At 38.2% G+C, this 23,010-nt stretch overlaps 1 protein-coding gene across 11 annotated transcripts in view; it reads right to left on the bottom strand.

Annotated features, from left to right (window-relative positions):
* Window positions 1–23,010, bottom strand: part of TP53BP1 (tumor protein p53 binding protein 1) — a 93,329-nt gene that overhangs the window by 32,616 nt on the left and 37,703 nt on the right. For 7 of the 11 annotated variants that reach the window (XR_007152744.1, XM_047861204.1, XM_047861201.1 and 4 more), the window contains 5 exons: window positions 22,050–22,176; window positions 21,041–21,135; window positions 17,923–18,131; window positions 6,759–8,082; window positions 629–748 (listed from right to left, as the gene is read on the bottom strand). Coding sequence is in view for 8 of the 11 variants with exons in the window: in XM_047861204.1 (XP_047717160.1) it covers window positions 629–748; window positions 6,759–8,082; window positions 17,923–18,131; window positions 21,041–21,135; window positions 22,050–22,176 (1,875 nt within the window). In the remaining 3 variants the exon portion in view is untranslated. Of the gene's footprint in view, window positions 1–32; window positions 596–628; window positions 749–6,758; window positions 8,083–17,922; window positions 18,132–21,040; window positions 21,136–22,049; window positions 22,177–23,010 lie in introns of those variants that run through there. The other 4 variants (XM_047861200.1, XM_047861205.1, XM_047861207.1 and 1 more) reach the window with 4 other exon arrangements.

Here is a 23,010-nt window from a genome sequence, read left to right as displayed (position 1 = left end):
TAGATCCTGTCACAGTATCAACAACTACGCACTAGTATTGACACCTGGTCTTAAGAGGAGCAACGGGATTCAGTTCCACTTCTGCATCTGGACAAAGGATGCTGCATGAGCCCTCAGCCAACCCACATCTGCCAGCATCAGGCATAGGTAGCAGGAGACTCCAGACGGCATGACTGTTACCTCCCAGCACTGACTAGAGAAAACAAATAGGTTAATGCAGAAGACTGCTGGCTGTTTCAGGGAAGGAGGATCTAAGTTTCCCTGCCCTGTCAAGTAGCAGACTGATAGCCAGGGTACTGAATAAACAGTACTTCTACCCTATTTGCTGTCCCTTCCTTATAAAAATAGCTCTGTATCATTACTTCGCACTCAGATTCTATTGCCCTGCAAGTAAGAGAATAAAATCTGTGTATTCTCTTCCTTCCTTCCTCCCACCCTTTCTTTCTTCTCATTACCACTCAGTATCTTCTAGGAGAAAATTCATGGAATCAAACATCACAGCTTATTCTCTAAGACAAAACCAACCTTACCAGGCAGGCCCAACTCCTCAAATCTAAAAGAATCACTTGCATAAAGAATGGTATCTCAGAAATTCTGCTTTAAATATTATTACATTTTAGTCGCTCACCAATAGGAGTACTGTGTCTCTTGGGCTCCAGTTTCAGGTGACCAATAAGAGGTGGAGTTGCACCAGTCAATGGTGGGATAATATCACCTTCCTTAGGCAACGTGAAATGAAATGGAGTTTCTGGAGGGAGTAAAAATGATAATAATAATAATAATAATTAAAAATTAATAAATATAAGAGAAACCAAAACAGAAGTATAAGAAGAAAATAAAAGTAAAAGTGAGAAGAACTGCAAGAAGTATTTCAATTATTCTTTTCCCTTGCTCCCCAAATCAGCCACATTCCCAACCCGCCTCACCAGGCCTCCCAACCAATTTCCTATTATTTTCTGTGCTCTAGTTACAGCCAACAATAGGTCTGACACAAAGCAGACAACCAGAAAACAGACAAAACGGAGGAAGCCCGAAGTTTAGAGGCCCTGAGGAACATGAGTTCAAAAGGAACATGAACTGACCACATTCCTTCTACGCCATAATACTAATATTCATATGTAAATGTCTGCACAATAGTAAATCCCACATATATGAGCATTCCCAGTGCACCCATTTTGGTTAGTCATCAATAAATTAATATAAACATAACAATTTGTCAAGATATAAACCTTTATTTTTAACTAGGTCTTGGTTCCAAAGTTTTTACTAATCAGAATTAGCAAACTGCCAAAAAGACATTTTCTGGGGGCACCTGGGTGGCTCAGTCGGTTAAGCGTCCAACTCTTGGTTTTGGCATAGGTCATGATCTTTGTCAGGCTCTGCGCTGACAGCACGGAGCCTGCTTGGGATTCTCTCTTTTCCCCAATCTCTGCCACTCCGCAGCTTCTGTATACACACACACACACACACACACACACACACACTCTCTCTCTCTCACAAAATAAACATTTTTTTTTTAAATCACATTTTCTGATTTCTTGTTTATCTCTTTTAATAAAGTGACTAGGTTTGGGAGAAAAAAAAAACAAAACTGCTAGACTGCTCCTCTTAAACCTAACATCTGAAAATTTGTACTTACTTTCCTGTGATGGCTCAAAATACCTATAATCTGGCATACCCAGACTCTACTCCTTCGCAAGCATTTTGCCAAATGTGTATCCCAACACCACCAAGCAATTATCCGATTCTCAGCAGCAAATGACTGGTATTATTCACTTTTGACACAGAAATCTACCTGGAGATGGCATCAGTCCCACAAGACTGCCCCCACTTCAGATAACAATCACAAGGCCAGGTTGTTATCTGTGTTTCTCACCAAATGGCTATACTTTGAGGATCCCACAACCTCCTCCCTCAGGTTTGACTAACTTACAAGAGCTGCTCACAATACTCAGAGACTCACTTACACTTACCAATTTATTATAAAGGACACAGATGAACAGCCAAATGAAGCCGTACACAGGGTAAGGTCCAGAAGGGTTCTGATAGCAGGAGCTTCAGTCCCCGTGCAACTGGGATGAGATACCAGCTCTGGCTCATTACAACTTTGGGCAGAACCTTATTAAATCTTGTTGCTCAAGCAATTTCACTGAGCTTTAATCTCCAGCCCTTCCTTCCAGGAGGAGGGTGGGTAGGGCTGAAAGTTTCAACCCTCTATTCACTTGGTCTTCCCAGAGAACAGCCTGGGTTCTGAGGCTATGTAGGGATTCCACCCTAAATCACTTCATTAGCATAAACTCAGAGGTGTTTGAAAGGGTTTGTTATGAATAGCAAAAGATATTCCTAGCACTTAAGAAATTACAAGGATTTTTGGAGCTCTGTGTCAGGCACTGGATGAAAACCAAGTTAATTTCTCACAATACCACACTTTTCTCTTTTCATCTTTTTCCACTCCACTTCTACCTTTTATTATCTTTCATATGAAGTACTTTGATACTTTTTTCTTCAGTCACAAAACAACAAAAAACATCTCTTACATCTACATGTGAGAGAAAATGAATTAGTAACCTTAAGGGATGAAGAGAGAAAATGAAATAAACTTTAGAAATAAACGGTGAGGGGCGCCTGGGTGGCCCAGTGGGCTCAGGTCATGATCTCACGGCTTGTGGGTTCGAGCCCAGCGTCCGGCTCTGTGCTGACAGCTCGGTGCCTGGAGCCTGCTTTGGATTCTGGGTCTCCCTCTCTCTCTGCCCCTCCCTGGCTCCCACTCTTGTCTCTCTCTCTCTCTCAAAATAAATAAACATAAAAGAAAAAAAGAAATAAAGGGTGAAAAGTATATATGCTCAGCTAAAGGAACTGTAAAGAGTATGAGAAAGACTATCAGATTCGCATCTTATATGGCAAAGAATTCCACCATAGTAATAGAAAAGAGAAATGGGTCAGGTATATAAGGATTCTTTCTCTGGCAATTACTTAAAAAGCAAGTCCTTTAGGTTAATAAAGAAGAACTTAGAAGAGATACAAAAACTAAAAAGTAAAAAAATAACTCACAAAATATCAAACATCACAAAGATATATTTTACAGAATTTTGGTTACTGGAATAATCACCTGCACTGCACTGCTCTCTTGACAGGAACCATCCCTCCTATTATGACTGACCAAGCAGACTTTTGAAAATCTATGTGGGGGTGCCCGGGTGGCTCAGTCAGTAAGCATCTGACTCTTGATTTCAGCTCAGGTCATGACCTCATGGTCAATGGGATCAAGCCCCACGTGGGGCTCTGCACTGTTGGCGTGGAGCCTACTGGGGATTCTCCCTCTCCCTCTCTCTGCCTCTCCTCTGCTCGTGTGCACACGCACCCTCTCTCTTTCTCTCTTCCAAAAATAAACTTAAGAAAGAAAATCTATATATGAAATCTTTAAGTACTTCCTTTTATGTCATACCGTAACACGCAAATGTAATATGCAAGCATTAATTACTGAACATTATTTCCCCATAACAGGGTTTCCTTCGCACAGTACTAGATAATACTTAAGAACAATTATTTGTACACCACTGACCCAGCTGCATTACTACAACCAAACAGAAAAATGAATCTACTTTTATAAGCAACACTGCACTCCTTATCTGGTCCTTCAATGATTCATTCCTGGATTATTACAACAGCCTATCAATTATTTTCTCTTCCAGAAGTCTCCCCTCTTCCCCAACCCCCAATTCGTTCTGTATACCACAACCAAAGCAACATTCCTATAAAACATTAGAATATGTTAGCCTCCTGTCAAAATGCCAAGGTTTCCACTAGAAGATAAATTCCTAACTCTTTAATCAGCTTTCAATTAACTAGTAGCAGCCTATATTTCTAGTCTTTAATTATTCATATTCAGAAAGCCTCTATTCAATGTCCTCCAAATGCTTTCCCATTTCTCTGCTTTTGTTCAACTCACATGAAAGACACCACTAATCAAGTTATCACCATCCTGCAAAATAATATTTTACCCTTCAATACTGGAATTTTCCACATATTTAATTATTTCTCTGACACTTATCACACATATTGTTTAATTTATCAAATCCCTTCCTGCAATCCCAGATTATCACGGGCTATCCTATTGTTTGCCAGCATACCAACCTATGAAGAAAGCAATGAACAAAAGGAAACTTAGTATCAATCACCAAACCAGCTGAGTGGGGTGTTTGTCTTTATTACTAAGGACTTTAGAAAAGTCATTAGTCCAAAGCAATATTTAAAAAACCTTTAAAGTCAGGAAGGTGTCCCTTACTTCTAACTTTTTGTTACAATCTATATCTCATTTAATCTTCTTTTGTGCTCAAAAGAAGAACCAGTTATTTCTTACAACTGATTAAAAGCCACCTACTTAAAAATATGAGAATTTCTATACTAGATAACTTCATGCATAAACACTTTACCCTACAAGTCTGCCTCTGACATTAACATCTAATTAGGATGATATTCACAAAATAACACGGTAGAGGTTAGAGCTAGAGCACAAAACATACCTAGCTTCCCTGATCATTATTAACCCATCATAGACTACCTCTTATGGATTTAAGTAAAGACTTATTGAACTTCTCACAATTTTTCCTATAATCAACCTATCAAAATCATATTATATATTGAATAAGGCTTGGTTTCCAAGTACCATCTTTCTAAATTTGCTTTTTCAAATTTCAAGAGGTTTCCATAAACAGATGTCTGAAGACGTCTCATGTCTCCAAGTTATCTATATACACAGGCACTTAACAGTGATTCTCTCCTTTTCTCTCCCAACTCCCTCTCTCCTCTTCCCTGTACTGTTCGAACTTTTACAACTAAGCACGTATACTTTTTTTTAATCAATAAAGCTATTAACAAAAACAAAAGTAACCCTTCTAACTTTACTATACAGGAATCTAATGAACAAATCTGGGACTCAACCAATTCGTAGCTTTCATTTTGTCTTTCCAAACTAAAGAACCATTAACTTTTTAGGCTACTCTCATTTAAATTAGTTTCTCTTAAACTTTAGCAATTAAACAACTGTATTTTAAGTACAGAATAATTTTTTCTCTTGTCTAGCAATGCTCTTCTGAATGATTTATTTTACTTCAGACTAATTTTCTAACAGTCCAACCACTGTCTTCACTGTTTTTAGTTGTTTGGCTCAAAAACTAAAATCTTGAAGCAGAAAACAACTTAATAGTATTTTCAACAATCTAGACAAAAGATTAGTAAAGTAAGTTTTTACTATCACAGTGTCTACTATAAAAAAGAGCTGGCCCGGGCAGTTAATGATGTAAGCAAGAATTCATGGAGCAAGAATTCACGTTAAAGTGATACAACTAATATCCCAATGTTTTAGAAGCTTCTTTTGCATTCAAGTGCTAAGATAATTAAAAAATACTCCTAAGCAACCATATTAAAACAATTTATAGGCCCTAATGCTTTCTTAGCCTAGGTCAGTAACAGTATTTAGATATAAAACAATTTTTAAAAATATTCAACAATACAAGATATTAGATCATTCAGATAGTTCTTTGCCATAATTTGTCAGATTCAGAGAAACTATATTACATAGTCTTATAGGAGTAAAAAGCATAGAGTTCAGAATCAGCAGACCTAGGTTCTAGTTCCACCTCAATTATTAACTAGCTATGACTTTAGAAAGAAGAGAACAAACCCATAACTCTTTTAACTTCCTTCCAGTTATAACAATTTCTTGTTCTAAAAAAGAAAAAAAAAAAGAATCCTGAATATAAAACCTAATGATAGGGGCAATTTTGAAAGTAAAAAAAAAAGTACTAATAATAATCACACCTAGACAAGAAGTATAAACTGGGACTGTTCCAGGAACATCAAAAGGTCTGATCACCTATACTAATAGCTATGAGGCTTCCCCAAATACTGTTTCTCATTTGTATTTTGTTTTCATTTTTCTGTTTTTAAGAGATTGTTTTGTTTTCAAATTATACTAAATCTGGTCATTCAGAAAGTATTCTCATTCTGGTCTTAGGTAAAATAGCTAAAGAACATAGACTAATTAATTATCTTTTCTGGTTTAAGGGTTGTTTTTGTTTTTGTTTTTTAATATCTACTTATCTGGGGGAGAATGCAAACAGGGGAGGGGCAGACAGAGGGGGACAGAGGATCTGAAGCAGGCTCTGCACTGACAAACTGACAGCAGTGAGCCCAATGTGGGGCTTGAACTCACAAACCATGAGATCATGACCTGAGCCAAAGTCAGACACTCAACCGTCTGAGCCACCCAGGTGCCCCTTCAAATTTAAGGTTTAAGATGTATATATGTTGAACCAAATTTAGAAACTTTACCTAATGCCCATAAAAAGAAAAAAAAACAAAACAATAACAGTACACTCATTAACAAAATTCTAAATATTTTACTATGTAGGGTAATCAAAAAAAATCCTTTTATTTCAAGGTAACTGTCAAAATATAAAAATATGAGCAAGGTTGGGACCCAAATAGAAAACACCAGATTGTTATAATTTCTAAATACCTAGAAAATTCATGCTGATTATTCCTGAGTTATAAAGCTGATAAACCTCAGATGATTCCACAATTACAGCTACAAAAGAAATACATAATGCAATTTCTTTATTTCCCCAACTATGACTGGCTCTTCATAAACATAATTCCAAGTTAATTTTCACCCCTGACATAAGCACGGTACTCTCCTACCTTCTATTCCAAATTATACTTTGATTGGAAACAGAACAATTTATAAGCACACTCACCACTAGAGCTTTCACAGAAGCTTTGTGAAGCATGGGCAGAGGCCTTCTCCAGCTGCTGGGTTTCTATGCCTGAGCCCAGCTGCTTTGCATTAGCTATTTCTGAGTCTTTTGGTAATGAGTTACCAGTTTTCTCTTGAGGTTCAGCTTGCTGCATCTCCTGGTCAGGTCTCAGAGCATCATCTGCTCTCACTAAAGTCAAGGGAGGCTGTGGAGAGTGCACCTCTATAGGTTCCTTTTCGGCAGTCACTGATTTCACATCTCCTTCATATTCTGCACTCTTTTCTTCCTGGGTGTCAACTCTATTCTCAGCACATGATTCTATTTCTGGAGCATCATCCTCCCACGACTGGGAATCTGAGCATTTCTCCACTCCCTCTAAAGGTTCAGAAGAAACATCAACTCTGGGAGATGGTTCCTTCACATCTACAATGACAACACTTGAATCCTCTGAAGTAGCTTCTTCCCAAGCCTCCTGATCCTTATGTTCCAATTCGTGGTCAAGAACTGGAATCTTTTGGGGGGAATCAATACTAATCACACTGGTTTCAACTTCCATAGCTTCCTGGCATTCTTGTTTTGGGATTTCCTTTGGAAGACACAATCCTTGGGACTGAGTTTCAGTCAGAGAAAGGTGCAATGGGACACTCTCCATATTTTCTTCTTTGGGCTCCTCTCCTTGACTTTCACAAGGAGTCTCCGGGATTTCTTCCACCTCAGACCCTGAAGACCCCTCCTCTGGATGATGTTCTTTAATTTCCATAGCTTCCTCCTGATCTAAAACACTAGAGAGTGCCTCAGATCGAGTAGCTGGAGAAGGAACTGCCTGACTTCCTGAATCACAAGTGAGATCAATACAAACATCTTCTGCTACAGTCTCTTCTCTGCCTTTGCAATCAGTGGCTAAAATACTTACGTCATCTCTGGTTTCTGTGTCATCCCCCTTTGTTTTATCCTTCTGATTCAGTTCTACTTGGCCATCTTGTGATGGATTCATCAGGATATTATCATTTTCAGCAGGAACAAGTTTAGAATTAAGAACTGGAGACATGGGTTCAGTATCCTCAATCTGCGTGTTTTCCCCATCTTCACCAATCCTGTGAGAACTCAAGCTCTCCACCTTCGGGGACTGACTATACTCACTTGTAGAAAGCATCAACTTACAAGAATCCCCTGTCAAAGATAGCCCAATATCCTCAGTGGAATTCTTTGGTTCAATCTCTGAAGTTTTAGAACACTCAACAGTCAAAGATGAACTGTGCAAATCTCCACCTTTCTTCCCATCATTTGATCGTTCTTCCAAACTTGGGGATGGAATGAAAATGTCCTAAGGAGGAACAAAAAGAAAGAAATCATTTCTTCATAATCCTATTTCTTTTATGTCTAATCCTTGAATTCATCTAAAATTTCTAAAGCTATTATTCAAGAATTATAGAACTCTAGGGCCATAATCTCAGAAATATAAAATTCCTAAGTCACCAGTCTTTTCTACAACCTAAGCCACTCATTTAATCCTTTTCCTATGAATCACTCATCTAGATAATACAATCAGAAACATTAAAGTATTAACTTATCCTTCTAAGGGTAGGAAGACACTTAAATTTAACTGTACATCACCAAGCTACTAAAATCTTGTCACATATTTGATGGGCCCTCAATCACACAGTAATCATTTAAACACATGCTTACACGGCCCACTTCATTTCTCACAAAGGAATATACACTTATTTTACTTCCCACCATCTCAAAATATGCTAGTATTCATAAAATAGAGGTTAAAATCCAAAGCTTTCAATATCATCAGTCAACAGACACCAGTACATACCAACAGGGATGGCTGAAATTAAAACGACTACATCCTGTTGGTGAGGATATCAAACAACTGTAACTCTCATACACTGCTGGTGGGAATGCAAAAGGGAAAAGAGAATGACAGTATCTTCTAAGGTTAAACATACATTACCATATGACCCAGAAATTCCACTTGTTAAGTATTTACCCAAGAGAAATAAAACGCTATGTCCGCTCCAAGATGTGGATGCAAATGCTTATAGCAGTGTTACTCATAACAGTTCAAACCTGGAAGCAACTCAAGTGTTCATCAACTAGCGAATAAACAAATTGTGGATATCTATATTATGGGATACTACTCAACAATGAAAAGGAATCAGATGTTATTACATGCAATAATATGAATAAACCTCAAAAAAATGCTAAGCTAAAGAACTCAAACAAAAGACCATATACATTTTATGATCCCAACTATACGAAATTCTCAAACAAACCCAAAACTATAGTGACAGAAGGCAAACAAGTGGTTACCTAAAGTAGAATAGGGGGTCAGGAGATGGGGAGGATGAATCAACTGCAAAGGATTATGAAGAAACTTCTTAGGGTGAGGAAACTGTTCTGCACTTTGATGAACATGGTGGTGGTGGTGTTTACACATTTGGACACAACAACCAAAATTCACCAAACTCCCCACTTAAGATGGCATTTTATTTTGGGGCGCCTGGGTGGCGCAGTCGGTTAAGCGGCCGACTTCAGCCAGGTCACGATCTCGCAGTCCGTGAGTTCGAGCCCCGCGTCAGGCTCTGGGCTGATGGCTCAGAGGCTGGAGCCTGTTCCGATTCTGTGTCTCCCTCTCTCTCTGCCCCTCCCCCGTTCATGCTCTGTCTCTCTCTGTCCCAAAAATAAATAAACGTTGAAAAAAAAAAAAAATTAAAAGATGGCATTTTAAATACCACCTTATTATAAAAAAAGAGAAAATAACCCAAAGCTTAGATATGTTTTTATGTAAGAATTTACATTTAATATGTTATTTTACCTGACATAAATGCTATAAAACTCTAAACTTAGATGATAAGGCATTAATTTCCTATGATTTTTAAGGGAAAGAGAAAATCAAAATTAAGTTACCAAAAATTCTGTATACTCCATAAATGCTGTTATTCCAATGTCTCCTGTTATCGTTTACCCTTTCAGATTATAAAAAGTCATAAATTTAAGACTGCTCATATTCTCAGGTGTGACAAAGTAAGTATAAATTGGTTCAACATTTCTAAATGGCACTACGACAATAAATAGCCTTGAAACTTCATATACTCTCTCACCCAAGAATTCCGATTCTGGGAAATGATTTGATTGAAGTACACTGCTACTTTAGCTACAATACTGTTCAGTGCAAATGTATTATTTAGAATAGGAAACAATATAAAATACCTTATAAGAGAAGATTCACTTAAAAATTATGATACATGGGCGCCTGGGTGGCGCAGTCAGTTAAGCGTCTGACTTCAGCCAGGTCACGATCTCGCAGTGTGTGAGTTCGAGCTCCGCGTCAGGCTCTGGGCTGATGGTTCAGAGGCTGGAGCCTGTTTCCGATTCTGTGTCTCCCTCTCTCTCTGCCCCTCCCCCGTTCATGCTCTGTCTCTCTCTGTCCCGAAAATAAATAAACGTTGAAAAAAAAAAAAATTATGATACAGGGGTGCCTGGGTGGCTCAGTCAGTTAAGCGTCTGACTTCAGCCCAGGTCATGATTTCATAGTCTGTGAGTTTGAGCCCTGCATCGGGCTTTGTTCTGTCATGACAGCTGAGCCCAGAGCCTGCTTCAGATTCTGTGTCTCCCTCTCTTTCTGCCCCTCCCCTGCTTGAATGCACGCTTTCTCTCTCTCTCAAGAAATAAATGTTAAATAGTAAAAATAAAATAAAAATTAGGATACAAAGTATTCTATCATGTGAGTGTTATCTACATAAAATTATAGATGAATATTAAAAGAGAAAAACATTCAGGCTATGCATTAAATGGAAGCAGTTTCTATTTTAGTAAAAAAAAAAGTATGTGAACATATATTTTACTGTAGACTTTTTATACATTTTTCTATGATTTTCATGAATTCTTAAACACACACAAAAAGGTGAAAAGTGGCTATTTCTTAAAATTTTTTTAAATGTTTATTTTTTTAGGGAAAGAGACAGCATGAGCAGGGGAGGAGCACAGAGAGAGGGAGACACAGAATCTGAAGCAGGCTCCAGGCTCTAAGCTGTCAGCACAGAGCCCAACACAGGGCTTGAACTCACAAACCATGCAATCATGATCTGAGCTGAAGTTGTATGCTTAACCGACTGAGTCACCCAGGGGCCCCAAAAGTCTATTTCTGAGACAGAATAATTAATGATCTTATTTTCATTTATCTCTATATTAGACATCCTCTATAAAAAATTTTTATTACAAAATAAGTCATTTTACAAGAGCTCATATATAAGACATTACTAATCAACTTTTTTAATGTTTATTTATTTTTGAGAGAGCGAGAGAGAGCACAAGCAGGTGAGGGGCAGAGAGAGAGGGAGACACAGAATCCGAAGCAGGCTCCAGGCTCTGAGCTGTCAGCACAGAGCCCAACAAGGGACTCAAAACCACAAACCACAAGATCATGACCTAAGCCAAAGTCAGACACTTAACCAACTAAACCAAAGTCAGACACTTAACCAACTAAGCCAACCAGGTGCCCCTAAGAAAATTTTTTTAACGTGTATTCATTTTTGAGAGAGACAAAATGCAAGCAGGGGAGGAGCAGAGAGAGAAGGAGACACAGAATCCAACCGATGCGGGCTTGAACTCATGACCTGAGGCAAAGTCTGAGGCTTAACAGACTGAGCCACCCAGGCGCCCCATAAACTATGAGTATCTCTTAAGTGAAATTCCCATAACATAAAATTAACCACTCCGGAGTAAACACTTACTTACAATGTAGTGTAACCACTACCACCTCTAACTAGTTAAAAAAATTTTCATCACTCCAAAAAGAAACCACATACCCATTAAGTAGTGGTCCCCAATTATGAATACCTTTTAAGCATTATCAGAGTAAATACTGGTATAATTTTATATTTTTACAGGATTTGTATTCAATATATGTAGAACTTCAGTCAGAGTAAAATTTCAGGGGCTAACCAGCCCATCAATAAGCTACTACTTCTTTTTTTTTTTTTTAATTTTTGTTTTAAGTTTCTTTATTTTGAGAGAGAGCAAAAGAGCACAAGTGGTGAAGGAACAGAGAGGTTAAAAGAAAATCCCAAGCAGGCTCTGCACTGTCTGCACAGAGCCCAATGTGGGGTTCAAACTCAGGAACAATGAGATCATGACATGAGCCAAAATCAAGAGTCAGATGTTTAACCGACTGAGCCACCCAGGCGCCCCAACAAGCTATTATTTATAAAGACTGCCTGATCCTAGCTAGCCTCTGAGTGTCTGACCCAAAATAATCCACACTACTGAGACTCCCTGAAGACCTGGTCAGAAAAACTGAGCTAAGTGAAGAGAATCCCCTCAGGGGTCTGGATAAAGACTGACAGAGAACTGTCAGGACTATGCTCAGTGTGAGTCAATCTTTAAGTCTAGATTCATTACAGACCTAAATCCACATTATCCAGCAAATCAAAATCTGGTCTCAAATATACAGAGTTTAAGAGCTATTCATATAATCATCTATAATCTGATTTTTCATTCCCAAAATCATTATGTGTATCAAAACTGAGAAAAGCATCAAGTACTGAAGTTTTACTAATCCTCTCATCATCCCTTACATCCTAGTCAAGGGTCAAAAAGGCTATATAATTAACAAATACATTAAAAAAGATAGGGGTGCCTGGGCAGCTCAGTCAGTTAAGCTTCCCAGTCTTGATTTCAGTTCAGTTTGTGACCTCGAGGTTCATGGGATCAAGCCCTGAATCAGATCTGCACTGATAACACAGAGCCTGCTTGGGATTCTTTCTCTCTCTCTCTCTCTCTCTCTCTCTCTCTCTCTCTCTCTTCCCCTCCCTCCCTCCCTCCCTCTCCCTCTCTCTCTCTGCTCCTCCCCCGCACGCATGAGTATGTGCACGGACATGCACACACTCTCAAAATAACTACTAAAAAGAAAGAAAAAATACACAAAATTACATTTATCTCAATTACCTTTTCATCAGTAATTATTTGATAAATATTTAGATCTTACAACATCAAAATTAGACTACTTGGACTCCAGTAACCATGGTACAGACAAAATAACAGATATGCAAAAGTTAGCCATTAAGAATAAAATGTAAGAAGTTTAATACATAGGGGCAAAAATGTATACACTTCTAAATTATGATGGTGGATTTAATACACACACTTAACTCTTCTCCAAAACCCCACTAAGCAACAGTAAAGGAAAAAATTTCTTAAACATGATTTTTCAAGGGAAAAAAAAAAAAACCCAGAAGAAAAGATAACAGCAACAGAATTTTGGAAGAATGATCATCTATTTCACAGACTAGTGGAAGCTGAATTCTAAGCCAGCAGTAGAGAAAGCCAAGAAGCAACCCAAATTACACCCCAGAACCACCATGCCCAAAAAAGATTCAGGACTTGGCAACAGCATCAGGTGAGTCTGGAAGTGGTGAGGGTGGAGCTAAAAACAGGAGGAGGACGGGTTGCAAAGTTATTTAAGAAGCAGTTCAGGGGCGCCTGGCTGGCTCAGTCAGTAGAGCATGTGACTCTTGATCTCTGGAGTCGTGATTTTGAGCCCCACGCTGGGTATAGCGATTACAAAAAATAAATAAACTAAAAAAAAAAAAAAAAAAAAAAAAGGAGCAGTTCAGCTCTCAGATCCTCTCTCCCTGACCCTCCTCTGCCCTGGAGTGAAACAGAGCATCCCTGAAGAAAAAGAGGAATAATTATCAGAAAGTACCATACTGAAAACAGGGAGATTAAGTGAAAATTTACCTATTGAACGGAACCTAACCCTGACTCTCAACACCCCCAGCCCTCTTCTATCAACAGACTTCTAGAACAATGGCAGCCAGCAGACAGAAATTAGACATTTTTCTGGGGAACCTGACCAAGCTGAGATAAATCAAAATACTAATACCAGCAGACCCCCCAAATGGCCCAGCAGATCACATCACAGTGAATCCCAGAAATAAGCACCCACCACCAGTTCAGAACGTCTAATGTTCAGAACTTCTAATCAGACTGTCTTTGAGCAAACAATCAAGGATTATCAGACACTTGAAGGAACCATTCAATTCGAAAATGAAACATCTAAGGGCACCTGGGTGCCTCAGTCAGTTAAGCGTCTGACTTCAGCTCAGGTCATGTTCTCACGGTTTGTGGGTTTGTGCTGTTTGTGGGTTTGTGTCTCTGTGCTGACAGCTCAGAGCCTGGAGCCTGCTAAGGATTCTGTGTCTCCCTCTCTCTCTCTGCCCCCTCCCCACTTGCACTCTTTCTCTCTCTCAAACATTAAAAAGAAATGTTTTTAAATGGAGCATCAAAACTAACTAAAATCTATTTGAAGAAGCATGACTATTCCAGGGAGTAGAAAACGTCTCAAAAAAACTACGATTAATAGGGGCACCTGGGTGGCTCAGTTGGTTAAACATCTGACTCTTGATTTCGGCTCAAGTCATGATTTCATGGTCATGGGATGGCGCCCCACGTCGGGCTCCGCACTGAGCATGAAGCCTGCCTGGGATTCTCTCTCTCCCTGTTCCCCTCTCTCTCTGCCCATCCCCACGCATGTGCTCTCTCTCTAAATAAATCATTATCTTTTAAAAAACTGTTACTAATAACCTTAGGGAGACAAGATACTATATACATAACACAAGACAAAATATTATTTTTTTAATAAAAAGAAAGCACATTCAGAGAAAAATAGCCCCAAAGTAGAGGGGTACCTGGGTGGCTCAGTTAAGTGTCTGACTTCAGCTCAGGTCATGATCTCACAGTTTGTGGGTTTGAGCCCTATGTCATCGGGCTCTGTGCTGACAGCTCAGAGCCTGGAGCCTGCTTCAGATCCTGTGTCTCCCTCTCTCTGCCCTCCCCAACTTATGCTCTGTCTCTGTCTCTCACAAATAAATGAAACATTTAAAAAAAATTTTTAAATAAATAAAAACCCATAAGTAGAAATAACTTAGAGAAAGGTCAAAAGAAGGCTGAACCTGGCAAATGCACTCCTAGGCATATATACAAGAGAAATAAAAACACATGTCCACATAAAAACTTGTGCATGAATGTACACAGTAGCATTATTCACAACAAGCAAAAAATGGAAAACAACCCAAATGTCCATCGACTGATGAGTGAATAAAATATGCTATATACATAAAATATAGTATTATTCAGAATAAGAAAGGAATGGAATTCTGATACATGCCGCAATGTGAATGAATTGTGAAAACATGCTAAATTAAAGAAACCAATCATAAAAGACTACATAATGTATAATTCCACTTATGAAATGTCCAGAACAGGCAAATCTAGAGAGAGACAGAGATTAGTGGTTGACTAGGGCTGGAGATAGGAGAAACAGGAGTGACTACTAAAGGGGATGGGATATTTTGAAGGGAAGAAGAGAGATGAAAATGTTCTAAAATTAGATTGTGCACTAACTGCACAACTCTGTGAATATACTAAAACCCATTGGAGGGGCCCTTGGGTGGCTCAGTCGGTTAAGTATCCGACTTCAGCTCAGGTCATGATCTCTCAGTTCGTGAGTCTGAGCCCCACATTGGGCTCTGTGCTGACAACTCAGAGCCTGGAGCCTGCTTTGGATTCTGTGTCTCCATATCATTCTGTCCTTCCCCCACTCATGCCATGTCTGTCTCTCTCTCTCAAAAATAAACATTAAAAAAATTTTTTTTTCATGGGAATGCAAGCTGGTGCAGCCACTCTGGAAAACAGTATGGAGATTCCTCAAAAAACTAAAAATAGGGGGCGCCTGGGTGGCTCAGTCGGGTAAGTGTCCGACTTCAGCTCAGGTCATGATCTCACGGTCTGTGAGTTCGAGCCCCACGTCAGGCTCTGTGCTGACAGCTCAGAGACTGGAGCCTGTTTTGGATTCTGTGTCTCCCTCTCTCTCTGCCCCTCCCCTGTTCATGCTCTGTCTCAAAAATAAATAAACGTTAAAAAAAAAAATTTTTTTTTTTTTTTAAAAACTAAAATTAGAACTATACTATGAGCCAGCAATTGCACTACTAGGTATTTATTTATCCAAGGGATGCAGGTGTGCTGTTTCAAAAGGACACATGCACCCCAATGTTTATAGCAGCACTATCAACAATAGCCAAAGTATGGAAAGAGCCCAATGTCCATCGATGGGTGAATGGATAAAGAAGATGTGGTATATATATACAATGGAGTATTAGCAATCAAAAAGAATGAAATCTTGCCCTTTGCAACTACATGGATGGAACTGGGGGTTTTACACTAAATGAAATTACTCAGAGAAAGACAAGTATCATATGACTTCATTCATATGAGGACTTTAAGAGACAAAACAGATGAACATAAGGGAACGGAAACAAAAGTAATATAAAAACAGGGAGAGGGGACAAAGCATAAGAGACTCATAAATATGGAGAACAAAGGGAGGGTTAGTAGAGGGGGGATGGGAGGGGGGATGGGCTAAAATGGGTAAGGGGCATTAAGGGATCTACTCCTGAAATCGTTGTTGCACTATAGGCTAATTTGTATGTAAATTTAAAAAAATAAAACTAAAAAAAACACTTTTTAATAAAAAAAAAAATAAAAGCTAAAAAAGGTGAACAACACTGTATGTGAATTATATCTCGATTATTTCAATAAGGCTATTTTTTTAAATGTTTATTTTGAAAAAGAGAGAGTGTGCAAGTGACAGAGAAGGAGAAAGAGAATCCCAAGCAGGCTCTGTGCTCACAGTGCAACATGGGGCTCAATCTCACAAACCATGAGATCATGACCTGAGCCGAAATCAAGACTCAAACACTTAACCAATTAAGCCACCCAGGTGCCCCAAAAACTAGTTTTGGGTTTTTTTGTTTTGGGTTTTTTGTTTTTTTTTTTGAGAGATAGAGAGGCTCAAGTGAGCAAGGGTGGAGAGAGAGAGAGAGAATCCCCTGAGGGGCAGAGAGAAAGTGAGAGAGAGAGAGAGAGAAGGGGGTCTCACTAGAAACGGGACTCATGTTCACCTAAAGCAAGCTTCGAGCTCACCCGAAGAAGCAGGGCTCAAGCTCATGAATTGTGAGATCATGAATTGAGCCAAAGTCAGATGCTTAACTGAGCCACCCAGTGCCCCCAAAACTACTTTTTTTTTTAAAGATAGTTGAGGAAATGCCCCAGAAAATTAAAAAGAGAGAAACAACAAAACAAGAAAATTACAAAACTAATTATTTCAACATCCAAACAATAAGTATTCTATTATTTGGAAAAATTTCAAATAAGAACAACCTCCAAGGACTACAGTGAAAAGGAGGTGAGTGATGCACCAGGCACAAAAGGCAACAACACAGATTAGAAATTTGGAGTCTCCAAAAGAGGTTTCTTCAAAGAGATAAAGTTTGAGGGCCTCAAACATCTTGAGGAGATTATGACAACTGGTGGAGAGCCTAGGATTGATGGAAGAAAATTGTAGAAATCTAAACAAATGAAACAGACAATTATCAATTCCAGAATAAAAACAAGAAGCGATGTAAACATGAAAAATAATAATCCACAGATTCTGCTCTGAATGGTGTTTATAATAATAGTGCTTGCCGTCAGCACAGAGCCCGGCTGGGATTCTCTCTCTGTCTCTCTGCCTCTCCTCCGCTTTGTTTCTAAAAATAAATAAACTTTCAAAAAACATTTATAAAAAAAGAAAGAAAAGAAAACTAAAAACCATCTTGATACCCTCAGTACAGGGATGTACTGAGGGAATTCGCTCATGGTACATCCACTCAGAGAAATATCATACAAGTTTTCAAAAGACAGTATAAGGACTATGTAACACTGAAAAACCATTATGGTGCAATGTTAACTGGAAAAAGAAGATGAAGGTTGTATGTTCACTATAAATAACTTTATTTTTAAAAAAGCAGGCGTGTAGAAAAACAAAAATATTAGTAGCAGTTGTGTTAAAATAGAATAATGATTAATACCCCTTTCAATTTTGCACTAACATTTTCAAAAATTTAAAGACCTAGTATAAAATTTAAACATAAGTAACTCTGGAAATGTTCTAAGACTAGATTGTGATGACAGCTGCACAACTCTGTAAATGTACTAAATATTGTAAATTATATACTTGGAATCAGTAAATTTTATGTTTATACATGATACCTCAAAAATTGTTTAAAAAAAAAAAAAAAAGACATTCAGAGGAAAACACTTTTTCTATAATACTCACATGAGAAAATTCAGGCTGGGATGGGATAGGCAGTGACCCAGGAGTGAAGACTGGTGTGCTCTGAGACACTGGTGTTGAGGCTTGAGGTGATATAGTGGGCTCGGGTGGGAGAGGGGGGTGTTCTATCTCCAATGGTTCTTCATCTTGTAGTTTCTTCTCAAAACACTCTCCTTTTCCTTCTGATAACATGGACATGTCCATTGGCTCATCTGGTTTAAAACAAGAAAAACAAATTGAGAAATAAGCACTCATCAATATTACTCATGTTCTAATACCACTAGTAACAAGTGTATCACAGCAATTTCCATTCCTAAAAAAATAATGATTTAATTTTCAGAAAAGCTGACAGATTAACAGTAGACTGAGTCTAAGAAATCTAGCAATGCTTTCTTCCCCTGGGAGGAGGAAGGTCCACACTCTCCAAATCCTCAGATATAGATTTCATTGGGGGGGCGGGGGGGACATTCATCTGGGGATACCCACTCATCCCCTTGAAATGTTAAATTAACTCAGCTCCTCTGAACCCCTTTCCCTACCATTACTCAGTTTTTCCACATTTTGTATGGGAACACCCACATTAATGTCACCTAATTTAACCATCGTATATTCTGCCACAGGCCTTGAGAGGCAGCGAATTTATTCACCACTCCAATATCTACTTATTTATGAACTCATTACATTTGCATTAACAATAGCTAAGCACAGAGAAACGAATGCCAGGAAAATACAGAAGAAGAAAAAATCTGTCAGTGCCAATCAGCAGTGATTTATCAAAGAACTAAGTGTAAGCCACTAATCCTGAGATAAATTGCTCAGGAGTGAAACACAAACACACACCACCACCACCTCCCCAATGCTTTCCCATAGTATACTACCCACCTATAGGCTAACAGGTTCTTCCTCAGAGCCAGCCTAGCTAGCTAGGTCTTGATTCATCAACCCTTTTTCCCCTATTTTACAACTTGACCCCAAACAGGCTTCCTTCTAGACCACATTCACAAATTATCTATATATACCACTAAGTTTTTCCCTGCCATCTACATTCATGCTACTGACTATACCTCACCCTGGTGCCTACCCTTGCTGCTTTGCTTGATTTAACCTCACATTCCAGTCTAATGCTAGGTTCCAGATCTGGTGCTGCAGGCCTTGAGCATGCTAGCACAGCTGTGTTAAGTATTTTCATTACACCGTTTCAGTTTCATTTTCATCTCTCTCGCCATGACAAAGTACTTACTAAGGACCTACTGTTCTAAGCACTACATATAAAAAGGTTAATAATTTTAGAAAGAAAGAAAAGAAAGGAAGGAAGCAAGCATATATAGAGCCACAAACAGTTATGCACATGTTAAGCGAACACATTAAATCTAAAATACAATTGACAGGAGAAAATACAGTATGTTATATGAAAGAATAAAAAAGAACGCTGAATCATATATATAACATAATCCCAAGTCTGTAAAATACTTCTTTATGCATAGAAAATACTCTGAAAGGAAATATATCCAAGTACTAATTATGTCTGGATTGTGGTATCCAGGTGACTTTTATTTTCTTATTACTTTCCTATGGGCTTTCCAAACTTTCTACAGTGAGTATTAATTATGTTTACAATCAGGGAGAAAGTATTTTTAGTATATTTATGTGATATTCAATTTTCACACTATAAATAGAAAAAATGGTTTTAAGTACAAACCAAACTTAACTTGCATTAGGATTTTTGTGGAATGGATTGACTTTTATTTTTTACTAAAGATATTATTAATCATGCTATGCCTAATATGATACCAGTCTATCTGGCTACCTACAATTGACTTCAAGACAAACAACAAGACCCAAATTTAATGGCAAAAGAAAGTTAAGATTACATTTTGTCATGGGTAAATTAAACCTGAAAAACAGTTAAACACATCTCTATATTTATATCACTCAAGAGTAGAGACAGCAGGATATCATAGGAGGCATATAAACAGATGAGACCATAGGACCTGGAGGCAGCTGCCAGAGTTCAAATTCTGCCTCTATGACTTAGTTGTGAAATCTCTCTGTGACTCCATTTCCTCATCTGTAAAATGGAGATAAAACATCTACCTCGGGTTGCCTGGGTGGCTCAGTCGGTTAAACATCTGACTCTTGATTTTGCCTCAGGTCATGATCTCACAGTTCCGGAAATCAAGCCCCACTGTGGGCTCTGCACTGACAGCATGGAGCCTGCTTGGGATTCTCTCTCACCCTTTCTCTCTCTGCCCCTCCCCTGCTCTCTCTCAAAACAAATAAATATTTTTTAAAATTAAAAAAAAAAAAAAGTAACACCTATTTCTTAGTATTGTTGCGAGGGTTCAATCAAAAAAAAAACAAAAACAAAAACAAAGAAAAGCACCTAGAGCCAAAGAGAAGCACACCAAACAGTGCTAGGCATACCATAAGTGCTTAATAAATATTAACCATTATACCATCATTGGTATGTGAAAGAATTAAAAGGAGAAAATCATGAAATTTATTGGAAAAGACTTCGTAAAAGTAGTAGGAACTTAGAAATACCTTGAGTGACTGGATATAAGACTAAGAGAGAGTAAAAGAGATATAGATAACAAGATAAATTAAGTAAAAAGGAAATCTTTCTTGTGAATAAAGTAATGTAAAATCACTAGGTCCTCAAAGGAGGAAGTGAATGAAATCAAAATTTTTACAACCTGCTCCTAGCCATTCTTTGACTAAAACTGCTCGATGATAACAAAAATAACAGTTAAATAGCAAAAGAAACAATTTTTGGTTCCCTTTCCCCAGCAGCATGTCAACATGTTGCTGGAAACTTCTGGGTTATTAGTAACAAACCCGGTTCTTCACTAATAAACTAATATAACATACTATTCTGAGTTCTATCTTAACAAATTTTACCCTACAGATCTTTTTAAAAATGAAGTCAAAAATACAGAATTCTCATAAGAATGAGCCCCTTATACTAGGCCACATCCCTGAAGGGGAGATAGACATGAGTCCTACTGAATAGTTTAGGTCACAGTGACTGAACATATAAAGAAACAGTACGTTCTGCAAGGCAGAAGAAGTGCTGCTGCTCGTCTAATCTGAGAGCAACAGACAGATCACGAGAGCTCACCTTTTCTCCCTTCTTGCTCTGTGGGACTGCTAGGAACGATAAAAGGGGTAGATCGGAAAGCATCAGGGGAAGGAGCAACAAGATCTGAGGAATTCCTTTATATAAAGAGAGAATCACAGGTTATTGTACCACAGCCACAGTTGTGCATTTGTTTTTTACTTTCTGATAGCAAAAATATCTAAGTCATCCAAACAAATCTTATTAGCAATCTCTCAAACATCTACCTGAGGCTGATGGAAGAACCATGAATAATACTTAACTATTTCTCACACCAGACATATCCAAAATTAGAATTAAAAAAAAAAAAAGAATAAGGATAAAGCCATATGATTATAAGAGAAATAAACAATAAAACACAAGGACATCATGTTTGCAAAGCAAGATGACAAAGAGCTAAAAAATAAATTCACGTGCAAAACTGAGATAAAAATACTCCAAGTTTTACCTAATATTAGAAAGATCATGCACATTTTTATTTCAAAAAAAAAAAAAAAAAGCAAATCTCTTTGCCATAACAGCGAGATAAAGAACTCCAACTAAGGTCAACTATAGTACAATCTATTCTCCACCCCTATGCGGTTAAATGGAAAGAACTGCTGGTCAAATAGAAGAGCAGTATGCTTGTTTTGGTTGTATAACAGAATATAACTGGGCAGTTTCTGTCTAGTGAAACAATTGGGCTACTATTATAAACTTCCAAATGGGGGAGTGCCTGGCTGGCTCAGTCAGAAGAGCATGCGACTCTTGATCTCAGGGTTCTGAGTTCGAGCCCCAAGTTGACTGTAAAAATTACTTAAATAAATAAAACTAAAAAAAAACCTCCATATGGGAAAGCAGAGCTACCTGCCTTCAATAGGTCCACTAAGCTCTTAACCCCAAAATTCTAAAGCCTAGAATTTGCTTTTTGATTTTAAAAAGAATTCTAGACTAGCAATTTCAGCTCTTTCAACCTTAGCCTAAGACCCTCAGATACATGTTTCTTTGGCAGAGCTATTTTAGGCTTACTTACGTGGAAAGACTCTCTTGAACAAGGGACCTCTGACCAGAGAGCTGCAGGAGGTGCAGAGTGGTGGCAGGTGTGGAAGCCAGAGAACATCCACCTTCTTCCCTTGAAGGAGTAGAGCAACCATCAGAAGCTATTTTAAAAGAGAGAGAGAGAGAGAGAGAGAGAGAGAGAGAAAATCCAGTTTCATTTGCTTCTCAAATTGACAATCCTGAGTTTAAAAAAAAAAAAGGAAGAGGAGGAAGAAGAAAGCAAGCAAGTCACTCAGTACTGCAAAGAGTAATACCAATGTTTCCAACCATGTTCCAAGAGAGCAGAAACTGTTTTCTAATAGTAGTACAATCAATGGAATGCCATGCTAACACAAATTCTAAGTGACCACTAAATACCATCCTCCCTAAATTACGGGTTTCTTTAATATAGAATGACAAAACATATTCCTTAGTCCTTTCCATCATGATTAAACCTTGGGAGGAAAAAGGCAGAATCCTTATCCCTCTGCTTGGCTGCTCTGCTTCTTGTGAAGCTTCTATTGTAAAACAGCAAGTAAGCCTTTTATTCCAAGGTCTACCTATGGTGAAGTAAAGCTCATGCCATGAAACAGATGGCAGAAGTAAAACAACGTGCATCACACCTGATGATATGAATGCAGTTTTCATGATTAGAACCTGGGCCTCCTCAGAGGAGACAGAAAATACTAATGCATTAATAAAAGAATATAAGAGCAGTCATTGACTTATATTATGAACAATCTTTTGTTGGTGACTTCTCAGCAACAGACAGGGGTATTAGCTGCATTAATCCCAAGTATAAAGGAATTTCTTTCTGCTAGGCCATAACTTCCTATTTCTGATAGATGAACTAACTAATAAATAGATGAGTAGGCAGACTATTGCCCAGGTGATTATGAAAAACTTACACTTAATTATCATGATATTAAGATCTGAAGACCTTTGATGACTCTAAT

The sequence above is a fragment of the Prionailurus viverrinus genome, chromosome B3 (assembly GCF_022837055.1).
Source record: "Prionailurus viverrinus isolate Anna chromosome B3, UM_Priviv_1.0, whole genome shotgun sequence".
In the NCBI taxonomy this organism is placed as follows: domain Eukaryota; kingdom Metazoa; phylum Chordata; class Mammalia; order Carnivora; family Felidae; genus Prionailurus; species Prionailurus viverrinus.
The sequence above is the reverse complement of the archived record's forward strand: the minus strand, read 5'-3'. Positions and strand labels throughout refer to the sequence as shown.